Here is a 15,000-nt window from a genome sequence, read left to right on the forward strand (position 1 = left end):
TACAATCGGCCGATGGAAGCTGGAACCTGGATCACTCCTTTGCTGAGGTTCTCGGTTTACCGCTGTCCGGCATACAACTAGCTTCACCGTTGGCTGATCAGTCGGTGTACATCGCGGATGATCTTCAAGAGCTGATGAATTCCGATAAATGCAACAATGGTTCACAGCTGTGGGCTACTGCGCTTGCACTGAGCTGGTTTTACAGAAAAAGGCCTCAGTTCGAAGCTGAGTGGTTCCTGGCGGCCAAAAAAGGGGAGAACTGGTTGCGGGGGATCGGGTGTCCTCGCGGGTTTTCACCCGAGGACTTGAAGGCGCTCTCGTGGCAAGCCCTCCTGTTGCTCGAGAGTGAAACGCAGCGAAAAGGAAGCATAGATGACATCAAATGTATCACACTTCAAGAGAAATTAGTAGGACGGGACTGGCATCGCGATACTTATCGATACTCATGATCGATACCGGAAGATATATTCACGATTCTCGTGACAAAAGAGTTTGCCCGATTTGTGGATGTTTCTGAAATCGAAGGTAAAACTCGCTTTCTTGTTTAATGTCCAAAATACTCTACTCCTGGAATTCGAAGTCAGTCCGGAATGATTTACGGTTCTTAACTATTCATAATCGATTCGGAATTGTAAGACTTGGTTGTGTAATTTTGTACCTCTGTTTTTTTAAATTTTTACTTTGTGTTTCTTTCATCATTGTAATTGCTTTTGGAGTACTGTAAATGATTGAAGTCATGCCAATAAAGTTCATGATGCTGTTAAAAATATTAATGTTTTGTGTATGTGTCGTTACAATAGACCCATTACAAACCAAATATATGTTGGTTTACGAGAGGGGAAAACCCAAGAAGCGGGAGGAGAATGCGTGATCGCGCACCGGTCGCTCAGTTGGTTGAGCACCGGGCTGCCATGCGGGAGCTCGTGAGTTCGACTCCGGCCAGAGGAGAAAGGATAAGGAGGAGAAAGTGCTGCCTTTGTAATGACATCTGCAAATGGTTAGTCTTCTTGGATAAGGACGATAAACCGTAAGCCCCTTCTCACAACCCTTTAATGTTCATAAAAGACGCAAAAGAACCCACACACTATTCGCGCAGAGTAGGGCATGGAGTATCCGGTGTTGTGGTCTGTCCTCTGGTGTAATCATAGCGCGAGAGCTTTGTAACGGGCTACGACTCCTAAACTCCCCGAGGGTAAATAAACTATAAAGGCCCGGCCAAACGCTCGCAACATTTCTCGTGTTAAATGTTACATGTGTTAAACGGGCTGGCCAAACGCACGCAACATTTTCAAAAATTTCAACGCAACATGTCGATGTTTATTTTATGTTCCTTATGCCCCTGGCGCGCAGCAAGTGGATCAAGCGCGCATGCGCTATTGCAGAATGTTGCATGAACGTGGCCAAACAAGTACAACTTGCAACATCCAAATTGTTTCACAAAAAATTTGAACATGACATACAACGCGGGCCGAACCGCATTGGTGAAGGGTAAGGGTAGATGTGGTAAAAGATTCAATTCCCCATTTTCGATGAAAATTGTTGAAACCTAGTGCTGGATCTAACGTTATACTACTATTTCACAGATCAGTGACGTCATGTTAAGGCCCTGCCAGGGAAGAGATGTGGGAATCCCCAGGGGTGTAGCGTCCTTTACGCTCGTGCGTACTTGAAAACTTGGTAGGATTTTTTTAAAAGATTTTCTGTTATCAGGAAAAGCCCTCTGAGTCAGTCTCATCACCAGTCCCCACTTCCCAGTTATTTGTGAAGGAAAAGTTATGATGATGATGATGTTATAACAGAGGTTGCGACGACACTTGTCCTTTGCTTGTAAACCTCCTGCTTGTGTTGTAGCTTGCTGAAAACTTAACAGATGGGTAAAATAAACAACCAACTACTGCATTTTTTCCTTCACATTTATTTATTGAATTGTCCTTCGGAAATAGTCGGAAATGGCACTGATTTGCGAAACCCTAAATTTCAAAATTTTCTGGGGAAGCAAGCATCCACTCAAAACATTCTTCGTGTGCGTAAACCTTCAAAATCTCACGCTACGCCCCAACTCCCCTGGGTCCCGCGTCACTTGACTAAATTTGAAAAGGTCTCGTGTCGGTGCTTTATCGATGTTTTACGTTGCTATCGGCAATTTAACTAAATTTAAAGAAAGGATGTCGTTTGTCGCGATTTCACTTTACGTGTTGTCGCTACTTTTTAGACCCTCAGCTGGTAGAGCCTCCATGTTGGGAACAACACATTTTTAAAAAACGTTCGTGGTGTGGGCGTAATCTTGAATTAAATTGCAAATTATCAGGTCGAATGCTCTCATCTCTGCGCCAACCGTGATTCCTGGATGAGTATTTACTTCCAAAAGTTGCGAAGTATCTTCATTAAAAATGTCTTCAAAAGAGGAACTGAGCGATGAGAAATAAGCCACGAAGTTACCAATGAGCTTTTTTATTGCGGAATTATCCTTTCCTCTGAAGCCAACAAGACATTTCACCCAAACTGTGCACAGAACAAAGCCCTAATTAATATAAATACAACATTTATTCCTCTCTCTCTCTTTTTTTTTCACTTGCAAGTGAACCGCGCCGTGACTGCGAAACAACTTTTGTGGAGAATTCTTAGAGGTTCTACGGGTCTCACTTCGATTTTTGACCAACCACTTTGTTTTCTCTCGCCTCCATGAAGGGTGCAGCGATCATTTTCATCCACATCAATAAAAATAAGAAGTGCTGCTCTTGGAAAAGTGCAGTTTGTGGCAAATGGCTTTGCGTCCAGTTGCAAGTGTTATTGCCCTTGTCCCTTTAAAATAAAGGAACTTTGTTGGGCTGTATTAAATTTTAATGTACATGACAACATTTATTAAATAAATAGCTCCGTCGAACACTGCGAAAAACTAAGTCTAACAGCTAGAATATGTCAGAGTGTGACAAGTTCAAACTGACAAAGCGTGTCAGGTATAAGGGGACGAAAGAGTTTTATTACAAAGTCCAATGGATATTACAAAACGTGACATTTGATTCAACGAACGAGACACACACAGATATCTTGATGAATACGAACGTGGCCAGTGTTGCTTGACAATGTTTTCAGTTGCTGTTTTCACTGGGCATTTTCATTAACAGGCACAAATATTTTCTGACTTTGTTATGTCGCCACTGTACAATTCGTTACAAGATAGGAGGCTGAAGTTCCCGAAGGCAAAACGAGAAAGCGGTAAACAAAAAAAGTTTGTGGTAACAAGGTTGAAAAAATTAACAGTGAAAACTTTACATCTTTTTCGTTCGCTGGCATAATCAGCCTGCTATCATATCGTATCGAAGGGCGCTTTCCTTTTGTCACAACTGTCCGGCTAGACCAGTCAGGTTGCAAAGAAAATGCAACAATTTGAAGGAACATTTGTATGATGATCTCTCGTATTTTTTCTGGAGGAGTCTATATCATCTTCGAAGTGTGTTAATTTGAAGGCGTTGTATAGAGTTAGTCCTTCCAAATGCACGGTCTGGCCGGTTAGTTTCTGTCAAATAGAAAGCGTCCTAAGTATCTGTACAAAATAGTTAGGATAGTACGCGCACTCTCATTGGTCAAGAGTTGTGCTTAGATGAGAGTATGTAAACGCGGCTGTGACATCACACGAATTTTGATTGGTTATGGTAGGGAATATGAGCGTGTGTCAAGAAAATCTGTTTCAATCAAGAAATAAAAAAACAACATTTTCCTTCATTTGCCGAATTATTTTTGAGAAATATTTTATAAAAGCAATAGAGGACTTTTTTTCGTGTTTACATAGCCTCGTCTAAACACTCAAAGAGTTGGGAGAATTCTCGACAGTTATGCAAACCCGAGACGCAGTCGAGGGTTTGCATAACTGTCTCGGAAAAAGTCCTCTATTGCTTAAATATATGCTGATCCATCAACACTTCAACCAATCACGGCAGACGAAGACCTTAAAATGAACCAATAGTAAGTACGTGTTGAACACATACATACAGCCCGCTCTAAGCGCGGGAAAAAAGTTGCGACCAATCATATCTGGACACAACTGATCCATGCGCGGGAAAACGCCAGCGACCCCGTGTAAGTCACAATAGACCACTTTCGATATATTAAAATTCACTCCTACACAAAAGGCATCATCTCGAGGCTCTGGGGAATAAATATAAGGATTTGTATGAGTTTATTCCCCAGAGCCTCGAGATGATGTCTTTTGTTTAGGACTGAATTTTAATATATCGAAAGTGGTCTATTGGTTCGGGTTGCCTTCGTCTCTGATTGCCAGATATCAAGGCGCGAAAGTTTTGAGCCAATCACAAAGCACAATGCAAAACCAAATCAGTACAAAATCAATTTCGACACTCAAATGAAAACTGCTGAATTAAGCATAAAGCTGCGGCAATTGCAAAACTTAAGCGACTTCGTTCCTCGCATGACAAACGTTGTTTTTCCTCTTCGCCCAAATATATTTACTTTATTGTCGGTAAATTTCATTAGTTAATTCACAATCGCTGAGTTCTAAACCATTGTAGCTACCTCACTGACATTCAAGACTGTTCCAGGGGAGGCCACCTTCCAAATTTTATTCAGTGTCTTCCATTTTCGCCAAAAGGCGCTTCGACGCGTAAACCACACATAAAAGTAATGGATCCGCAACAAAATCATGATGCCGCATAGAGCATAAATGGCGCCAAACACAGCTGTCGTTTCCGGTTCCTTAGACTTCACAAGAAGATGAAATATTCCAAAGCCGATTATAGTGGAAATGCTAAAGACTGTAACAAATAAATACCACAGGTCCACCCGGCTACACGGCCCCAGGTCACCGCGGGGTAGGCGCCACTGAAACGCAGAAAAAAACAATAATAATTGGATAAAATTTTATCAGCCATTGAAGACTTAATGGCAGGGCAACGTTGTCTGGAATTGAATTATTGCCTGCGTGGGTTAAGGGGGGATAACCCACAAGCCCGAGTTATCGTAGCCTAAAGATTGCAAGAGCCGGCAAAGCCCAGTATTAACCACGACTGTATGACTGTTCGAAAGTATTAACCTTTGGAAGGAAGCATTGACTTTCCCTTCATATATACATCTTTTTAAATTTCACTTGTTTTTTTTTCTCATTAACTTAACCGACAGCTGCTGTTGCTGTAAGTTACGACAAGTAACATTGCAAACGGTATTTTCCGCTTTACACTTCACAGCAGGCGTAATAAAAACGTACAGATACTTTGTAACCGTCGTGTTCCGTGATTTAAAAAGGGATTTAAAGAAGAAACAATGGTCTCATCTTCTCTTTTAACGCGCAGGGATGTGGGTTGAGTTTGTTGGTTCTCTACTCTGCACCGAGAGGTTTTCTCCGCGTACTCTGGTTTCCCCTCTCCTCAAAAACCAACATTTGACTTGATTCGCGTCAATTGTTAATTTCAGTTTACAGTGTCCCAAATTAGTGCTCCAGCGCTAGAACGACTAGACACTTCAATAAAGTTCCTTTCCTTTCCTTTCTTTTTCCATTTCTAGTGAGCGCAACTCGGTCTAGAAGCGCCCATGCCAAAAGCAGTTTGAACCTTTCAGGCTATAATGTAAGAGCTAAACTATTAATAGAGTTAATTAACTCGCCCGAGGGTGAATTGAACCTTCTATCATTTAAATTGTCCAAGTCATATTGTTTATTTATATGCACTTCTTTCTATTTCGAGAAATTGCCCAGGGGCTATTTTGATATCCTCGATAATGTATTATTGTGTCGTGCGGGTGAAACCGTGTGTTAAGATTCTCGACCACTCAGACAGTGCGAAATTCCCTTTCCCTTTCTGACAAGACAGACAAATGTGAACCTCGTGTTTAACATTTCTATCGCTAAAGATAATGCACAATGTTTTTAATTAATAGTCGAGATAGGTGATGCTTTTCAGTTGACATTAAAAAAAGAGACACTAGATGTATCTGACCGTGACGTTTTGTCTTCTTTTTTTTTGTGTCGTGAAACAATTTGACCCGAACAAATTAAAGCTAGGCTTGGTTGTGGCGCCCTTGATATCCTAACGTTAAGAATTTTTACCCTCTCAAACTAATACGATTTGGTTAGTACAAAGAACATATCATACTCTGTCACGACAACAACTTTCTAAAAGGAGAAATTCCATTGTCTCAAAGGAAACCGGTTAGAAACAGAGCCTTCGACAAATAGTTGACGCAAGGCGAATATACCGAAGCGCACCGACGAAAGCAATACGGAAATGTTTATTCTCAAAGCCACAAAGACGAGCAAACAAATTTAAAATGTTGAGAGAAAACTGTCTTGTATTATCCCGACCCCTCTATGTACCACGTGACTCAAGATGTCAATCATACATTTTACCATACATTTCGTTTCCATTTCGTGCTGCGCATATTAAACAAATAAGCACTTTACACAAGAACCTGTTATCTTCATGACAAGAATTTCAATGAGCCAAAGTATTGATATATTCCTAAAAACGCTGGAAAGGACTAAGAAATTTTAACTTTAGTCTAGACGCTTCGCTCTTCGTGATATTGCACCTGAGTCCTTTAGATCAGAAATGAAGTGCATATCATGTTTTAATGAAATATTGGAAGCTTTGAAGCCTATTACAATAGAAATTTTTCGAGAAAAGACGTAAAATGCTTATTAGAATATAAATAATTTTAATATCGGTTTTAAAAAAAATTAACGGAAAAGATGAAAAACGAAATGAGGGTCTTTTTCGTCTGGAACAGTTGGAGAAATTTCCGGCCCTGTTTTAAATTTCAGTAACTTGAGTACGAATATCTAATTTACATTAATCACTCAGTGAAAATGACAAGTTGTCTCGGATATATCGGTCGGCTCATATATTGCAGAAGTTCTCTCACTGGAGACAATGAATTATGCTTCACTCATGAATTCTTTACTTCCATTTGCTTTCAATCCTCTCAATTGATCATAAGTTACTCGGAAAATTATTCGTTTAAGTTGCCTACAAACGAGGTTGACTAGCATGAGAGTTATTTTCATAGAGATATGACATTAGAATTAGAGTTAAGTTTCCAAAATCCTGAATTCAATATTTTGGAAGGCCTAAATCCTGAATTCAGAAATACAGAAATACAAAAAGTATCCTGAACATGCATAAAAGCTAACCTTAGGCCTAATTAGGCCTAATTAGGCCTAAACAAAACTTAGCTTTTATGAATGTTGGCTTCCAAAATCTTGAATTCAGGATTTTGGAAACTTAACTCTAACTCTACGACATAACTCTATGAAAATAACTCTAAGAATAGCTGTCCCCCTAGAGACCTACAGGGTGGTCTTTCAACCAGGTGGTTTAACGATTAACTTCTCTGTATTTGTTTTTTATTTTGCCTTTCCTAGAAAATCTACCTGACAAATAAAGTTTTTTTTTTCCAAGCCGTCTCTTTGTGGGACAACGACTAAACAAAACCATTACGTAGATTGTTATCGTAGTTTTCTTTCAAGCATTTTAATACCCTTAAGCGGATTGGTCAAAATTGAAAACGTCTTCTGGCAAGATGAAAAATTAAATAGAAAGTTCAGGAAAAAAAAAACCACCGCGTTCTGTTGGCTCTAGACGCGCCTTTAATTCTAATTTTAAGGCAGCAACGAAAAACGTTAAATTTAGGAGGCGAACTAAAACAAAAACCATACTGAGCCAGGGCCCCAAATATTTGGCTCCAAAAGTTAGACACAAATCTTCATTAAATATTCCCGAAGCCATTGAAGCGAAAGAATATAAACAATGAAATTTGCAAGGAAAATAAAATTAAATGATTTTAAGTTTGTGGGGAGTGCCTTATGTAAAAGAAAACAAATTCAGAGCGTGGGAAACATTGGCCTTGATACAAAAGGATATAAACTGTAACCAATTTTTTAACCCCGAAGTTCCTAATTCAATTTTTCTGAATTCCCTTACCTGGTGGGGCGGTTTTGTGGACTTTTTGATGAAAACATCGTGAGCGCAAAGTTCACACGCAGAAGTGTCGGAAACTTGGAACCATTTTACAATACAACTTTGGTGCACCCATTTCGCTGACCCAGAACATTTACAAGGGCTTATCAAGTCTTCATCGCCGCCAATTTGACAAATACGGCACTCGTTTTCGATGGTCAGTGCGTGACCATCTCTTATCTGAGCTCTGCCGATCGTAGACGAATCATGCACTGAATTTTCCAAGCGTTCGCATTTCCGGTTTTCGATCAACTCCTCTGATGGATCACTACATGAATCAGTATCGCGGATTTCGACATTTTCCATTGATACTGGAGCTCGTTTTTGATGACCCTTTGTTGATTCAAGTCCTTGATTTTCAAACTCCTTGCTCGTCTCTGGTGTTTCAAGCGTAATTGCTTTGTCACGCGATCCAACAACATTGAACATTGCTGTCCCGTTGTCCGAACAGTCATCTTCTATCGGCCTCGTGCTCTGAACAGGTCTGTCCATCTTTTATCAATCAAAGGATTTACACGTTTAGCCTGGACAGATGAAAGAAATATAACGGTTACAAGGTTGTCAATGTGCCAATGGAATCTATTGACACATCAACGCTTCATAATGGCATATATTAAATAATTTCTAGACTCGCCGACGCTCTTAAGATCTTAATACTCGAGCACCTTCCAAATATATTATGTACCTGCCTTTGTTAGCTCGTAAATTGCCTGGGTTTCCTATAAAATCTTGGAGCTCGTTAAAAGGTCATCGCTTTTTTAAATAAATAAGGTTTTTCTTGAAGCGACGAAAGTTGCCAGGGTTTTTCCCAATAAACTATGCCTTGAGTCTTGAACAGACGTATCGTGATTTCCTTACATCTTTCAAATGGGATCTGAAGCAATTGAGCAAGACCATTATGTGTTAAAGGACTTTTGTTTGTACGCATTAGTGGAAAATTCACACGCTCATCCGGTTACTGATTGGCTAACAAATCGCAACAAAGAGCACCGGAAGTAAGAGAAACCAGTTCGATTTTTGTCACAACATGAAGTCGTGCTGATATAGTATTTTTAACGAAGAGGAACTGAAAGCTGTCGTTCTTCTTAAAACAACTCCCTCTGCTGGAAAAATTTTGCGTGATTCTTGGACTTAATTATAGCACCTGCTTGTTACACGTGTAAAGGGGTGGATTTTTTTATCACCGATCGGGAAATTTTAAGAGGTTTATAATTTGATAGTCTAGCATTGTTTCGAACTGGTATCATTTCCGGCTTCCGCGCGAGCAAAGATCTTTGCAGGTTTCATCCATAAACGATGAAATTTCACTTGTCCAGCATCTTTCAACTCTTTCCTTACACTTTTCGCTTTCCTAGGGAATGTAAAACTGAATCATTAAAAACATGAGTGCGCGTCAGAGCATATCAATGCATTGTGGTTTGTTAATCCAAAGTAAGTCACGACAAACCAACAACAGCACTGAGGCAAAAATGATTTTGTTTATTTAACATAATGAAAGAAACCTATTCAAAAAGATATTCGTCGCGCATTTATAGTTAATAACAAAACTAATATTGTAAGAGGTTTATATGATAATTTTTGTTTTGTCTACTTCTTCGTCTTCATCCAAGCAAGAAGCAACTGGGGCCGAAAGGGAAAAGAAATACTCCAACGTAACTGCTGTAAGCGGCGTTTTGGTCCCACTATCGACAACTGGAACTCGACGTTTCTGGTTCAGATAAACTAAGATGGTCACTTTAAGGAATTTGATTGAAAAATTCAGTTATAATTGTGTAATTGTCGCCATAGGGTCAATAGTTCAGAGAATCAACGGAATCTTAAACAACCCCAGACAAAAAAAGATAATAATATAAAAAACGCCGTCTTTGTTTCTTGTTTGTATTTTCCCTGACAAAATTAAATCTACGTCCAGTGGAGGTACGAACCCAGTTAATTCCCGCTAAAACGAGGCGAAATATAAATGTTAGCATGTTTTTGATAGCGTCGTGTTACTGAAACAATCACTTTAAATGTTTTCTCATGTAATTATACCAGTGTGCGATAATTGATTAACGAGGTGTTAAGCCAGAGAATCGTCAAATATTTTTAAAACAGTCTTTCATCCAAATAGATGGCGTAGATTTATACCGTTAAATTTATTCGCCAAAGTTAACGAGAAAGATAGAAAGCGCGAGAAATTATCTGTGCTTATTCTGCTACTTACGTGTCTCGCATTGCTGCTGGTTGAGGCATGACAAGCGCAATAATAGCATGTTTAATGATTGTCTTTAAAATGGTCATTACATATACGATGTCTTAAAAAAGGACAGATAATGGCACTAATATCAATAATTATTTCCCATCTGGAGACGTCTAGTCAGACAGACGCGTGCTTCGATCAGGTTCGGAGAGAACGTTTATCTAGAATATGCATTCTCTGTCTGTCATTAACGGAAACAATGGCCTGTAGTCTGTATGCTCTGTATCTGTGCTTTGAATGAGAATAAAACCAGATAAATTTGACAATTAGCCTACAGACTCTCTACAGTGTAAGCCGTAGTTCTCGTCCCTAGAGGCCGCGATCCTTTTGGCCAGCAACATAACATGAGAAGAATAGCGCCCTTAAATAACAATGACCACCACCAGGTTTTCTGAGCCCACGAGACTAAGCACCCCTAGCAAACCATTGTTTTAACAAAAACCGCTGGTCAGCAACCTTGGTTCTGGTCATTGCTGTCTAAGGTCTTCCTTTTTGCAGATGCGGCGGCCATTTTGATTTGTATTGTTTCAAATAGCTATTATGGGATGATGCCTGGCCCCTGAACATCCCAAAAAATTATGTCTTTCGAAACAATAGAAATCAAAATGGCTGCCCGTATCTGCTAGAGGGAGCTCGTGCAATTTTGGTTATTTTGCGCAGTCTCAGAAATGACGTGGTTACTTTCGGAACTGCCCCCAATCGCGTTCCCACCTTAGGATAATGAGAGCCCCTGGGAACGAGATTGCACCTTCCCAGGGTTCGATGTTCTCTGTTCGGTCAAATCGCACTGATATTGGAAATTTGTCGGAAACCAACATATCCTCTACCTCTGAAATGACGATTATCGACAATTCGTAATTCTACCTGGATTGACTGTTATCGTCATTTTAGGATTACTCTGTCCCAGGACTTTAGGTAGCAGATGAAAAGAAAAAGGTAAAAGTTGCATCCGTGGACAGGATTTGAACCCGGAGCATCAGATGTGAAGGAACTGTTTTTATCCACTTAACTTAACAACAAAGATCAACTGGCTGACAATTGCACCGATTATATATCAAATCTAATCAGTATATATAAAATCATTGCTGAATGGTAGCAAGAGAGTATGAAGGTAAGAGAAGTAATCCCTCATATTGACCCTATTCCCATCGTAATCCTTCTTAAGTTATTTTTAGATCTCCTGCGAGATCCGGTATTCCCACGAGGGTTAACTGATAGCCAATCACATGTCCCCATTTTTACCAATGTTGACAGCTTAACGAATTCCCACGCAATGATTCGCGTCGTTCGCAAAAATGGGGACGTATGATTGGCTATGAGTTAACCCTCGTGGGAATACCGGATCTCGAAAGGAGATCTAAAAATAACTTAAGAGGGATTACGATGGGAATAGGGCCAATAAGAGGGATTACCTCTCTTACCTTCATACTCTCTTGATGGTAGTTAAGTCTGGTACTTGATTTTAAAATGGTTAGCGATGCCGTAGTTTAGTGGTTAAGTGAAAGGGTTATTAGTCGAACATTCCCAGGTTCGAGTCCAGCGAGTTTAGGCATTGGATAGACAATAGACATTGATAATCCTTATCAAGCGCTAAGCGTAGTCAATTTAGTGAAACTAAGAAATTTTAGGCCATTTCGGAATGGCGTAGGAAACTGAGGAGAGTTTCAAATTTGAACCAATCGATAAATTGACACCATGACATGAAAGATAACGTTGAGATTGGCCGTCTGTCCAAGTTTGACGCTTTAAGGTCGAGCAGACAGCAAGTTAAAAATCCATACAAACATCTCTAATTTTGAGGCTGCGTCCCCCAAAACCATATACACTCTGAAGAATTTTTTTACCAGATTTGGGACAACTGGAAAATCCTGTCATGGACCTATTTTCAAAATAGTTGAGGTGAACATCACTTTGTTTTCCTTTTTTTATGAATATTACAGAAATCGTAAAAAAATTCGAAGGGAAGAGAATTTCCGAAAGGAGAATACGTCGTGCAAGGACAAAAACACTGATAAAGGGTTTTTTGTGGCAATATATACTGGACAATTAAGCAAAAAAAACAATTAACATGTGTAACCTCACGCAAGCTGGTATCACGGTATATGGGGATAAATAATACTCTTCCAATAATTATTGTTCCAAACAATAGCCAACAGCAGTTAACAACAAAGAGCTGAAGTAGCTAGTTGCCAAAAAGTTAGTTGTAGTTAGTTGTTCTCGTCATTAAGAAAAAAAGCCTCCCGTCTCAGCAAATCAGCATTCAGTAATTTTTCCCGTAAGTGATAAGGGTTGAAATAGCACCGTAAAAGATTCAATGCGTTTCGAACGTTAATTATGCCTGGTTTTCACTAGCGACGCAAGCACAAAGGGCAAGCGTAAATGCAACCTCGAACCCAGGCTCTTTCTTGTCGTCGTCGTCGAGAGCGAGCCTGGGTTGGAGGTTGGCATAAATGCAAGTTCAAGAATTCGAGTCAAGTGAAAACGAACCACAACGCAAGCTTAAGCACAAGAACACGACGCAGCGACAAAAAAACACGAGTTCGATGTCTTACAACGTGGCGCTGCAAGTGGAATCTGGAACGGGTCTTTTTCATTGGAAGAACATTATAGCTTGCGCTGGGCTTGCGTTACGTCCCGTTTTCACACAGCGCAATCGAATACAAGCGTAAGCGCTGGTGCTCGTGCTTGTGTTCAGGCCCGTTTTCAAGGCGAAATAAGCACTCTTTGTGATTGCGTTTGCCTACGTCGTCAGTGATAACAAACCAGAATTTACTCCCTGCCAATATTGTAGTGGAAAAGTCAATCATTTAACTCCCTGAAGAAGTCAGGCCGTGCCTGACGAAATATTGGTAAATCATAAAATAGAGATATATATATCCTCACAGCCGTACAGCCAGCCTTGCAGTATTATTTTGTTTTAAATCTACAAATTATTTGCTGGTTAGATCGCTCCCAAGATCCGTCGGTTCCACTTTGTCTACAAGTGGCCATGGAAAAGTGCAGAGATGACGGGAAAACAACGAGTTGCTGGCTGAAATCGCAAAAGATTCAACCCCATGCCGCCTACATTGCCGTCACAAAAGGCTACCAATCGAAATTTGCATATTTTATATGCGAACTATTGACTCTATCGCTATGTCGATCCTCCGGATTGATGAAGCGATCAACGACAATTTCCTTCCTTGCTAAAATGTAAAAACGTTCTCTGGTCTATCAGTCTATAGCCTTTAAAGGCTATTTAACAATTATTCCATGAGCGCGCGTTGGATATGAGATGGTAAATAGCCAACTCGGCGCTACTCGCCTCGTTGGCTATAACCAGTCTCATATCCAACAAGCGCGAATGGAATAATTGTTTTATTAAATTACTTTAAACTCCAAAAGTTTAGAAAGTACGAAATACGAGCGAAAAAAGCGAGCAAATCCGAGCGAAATCAAAAAAAGTTGATGAGAACCGATGCGATGTCGTGTAACACCTTGTGGTCAGACAGACGCAGGCTCGTCACAAAAACATTTCCTTACCTTTTCGCGTACTTCTAAGCGTCGGAATTTAACCCAGCTGTCCAGAAAAACTTTTTTGTTTGCTTTCTTCAGAGAGAAATTTCGCTTTCCGGCGAAAAAACTTTTAGCTTGGCAACACTTAGATCAATCATTTACCATATAAGGTCAAACCAAGGTATATGAGCTGATAACCGAGATTGAGTGAACCAATCAGAGCACGAGAATTGCATTATCCCAGATTGAGAATTTAATAATCACCGATAATCACTTCGCCTTCGGCGAATAATTGCTAATTAGTATAAATACACAGGTGATTATACAAAATCGCGCGCTCTCATTGGCTCATTATCTCGGATTATCAGCCGATAATGACCTCGACGGACAAAATGGCTGCCAGTAGTCGTTTTGCCACTGAAAGTGAAGATGATTTTCGCCTTGAAATGTTTTTTTTTTCCTCTTTTTTGAAATGATTACCAGTGTATTTATACTAAAAAACTTCGCCTCAGGCTCAGTGATTATCGGTGAATATTCACCGATAATCACTTCGCCTTCGGCGAATAATTGTTAATTATTCAAAGAGGGCTCAAGACTTGCAGTTGTGCTGTTCATTGGCAATTTCTTCCCCAGAGTCCGCTTACCTTTTGCGTAGCATCAAAAGATTAGTGGTTTTCATTTACGTAATCGGGGGGCATGTCTTTTGACTTGAGCAATACAAAAAGTTCAAGTTTTAACAACTGAAACAAAACTAACCGTCTTTTTCAGTTCATTATAGCGACACCAAGATAGACGTCGCATAAACATGACAACACATGATGACGTCACATAAAAACCACTGAAACATTTTGTGCTCAAGAATTCGGTAGACGCGACGACTTAAATTGAACGCCCTTGAAAAGAAAAGAAGCGGATTCACTTCAATAAAATAGATGCAACTTGTTCATCCTAGTGTTATACGTGAATCTATTATTGTGAAACAAAACCTTGAGCTTTTGTCTCTCCACTTCGTCTTATCTGTAAGCTGTGGACCGTAGACAGTTTCCGTATGAGAGAAAAAGCCCTCTGGCGTTTTTTCGGCACAAAATTTGCCATTAAATCACGAAATGATGAGACATAAATTTCGCGTGGTGGTCCTTTTTGTGGGATAAACGGTTAACCGTGTAAGAGAAAACATGATGTCCCAACAAACCACGACATTCGTTTGCGTGCGCACACAAGAATTAAAGTTTAGATAGGCTTCTCTTTTACGTCTATTTTTGGAAGGACAAAAATTAAAATAAGATAAAGTAATTTAGGTAA

The 15,000-nt window shown here is 39.9% G+C and overlaps 2 protein-coding genes across 9 annotated transcripts in view; one reads left to right on the plus strand and one right to left on the minus strand.

Moving 5' to 3' along the window:
• Window positions 1–760, plus strand: part of LOC137997944 (von Willebrand factor A domain-containing protein 5B1-like) — a 15,982-nt gene extending 15,222 nt beyond the window's left edge. Inside the window, exon 5 of the mRNA XM_068844274.1 lies at window positions 1–760. This exon is cut by the window's left edge and continues 237 nt beyond it. Coding sequence (XP_068700375.1) covers window positions 1–449 — 449 coding nt within the window. The 3' untranslated portion in view covers window positions 450–760.
• A 1,160-nt stretch (window positions 761–1,920) lies between these two features.
• Window positions 1,921–15,000, minus strand: part of LOC137997945 (E3 ubiquitin-protein ligase MARCHF2-like) — a 37,666-nt gene continuing 24,586 nt past the window's right edge. For 4 of the 8 annotated variants that reach the window (XM_068844281.1, XM_068844278.1, XM_068844280.1 and 1 more), the window contains 2 exons: window positions 7,929–8,488; window positions 1,921–4,836 (listed from right to left, as the gene is read on the minus strand). In XM_068844281.1, the coding sequence (XP_068700382.1) occupies window positions 4,513–4,836; window positions 7,929–8,456 (852 nt within the window). In that variant the 5' untranslated portion in view covers window positions 8,457–8,488 and the 3' untranslated portion in view covers window positions 1,921–4,512. Of the gene's footprint in view, window positions 4,837–7,928; window positions 8,489–8,649; window positions 9,046–10,167; window positions 10,190–13,725; window positions 13,947–15,000 lie in introns of those variants that run through there. The other 4 variants (XM_068844282.1, XM_068844283.1, XM_068844277.1 and 1 more) reach the window with 4 other exon arrangements.

This window comes from Montipora foliosa, chromosome 3 (genome assembly GCF_036669935.1).
Source record: "Montipora foliosa isolate CH-2021 chromosome 3, ASM3666993v2, whole genome shotgun sequence".
Classification (NCBI taxonomy): Eukaryota; Metazoa; Cnidaria; class Anthozoa; order Scleractinia; family Acroporidae; genus Montipora; species Montipora foliosa.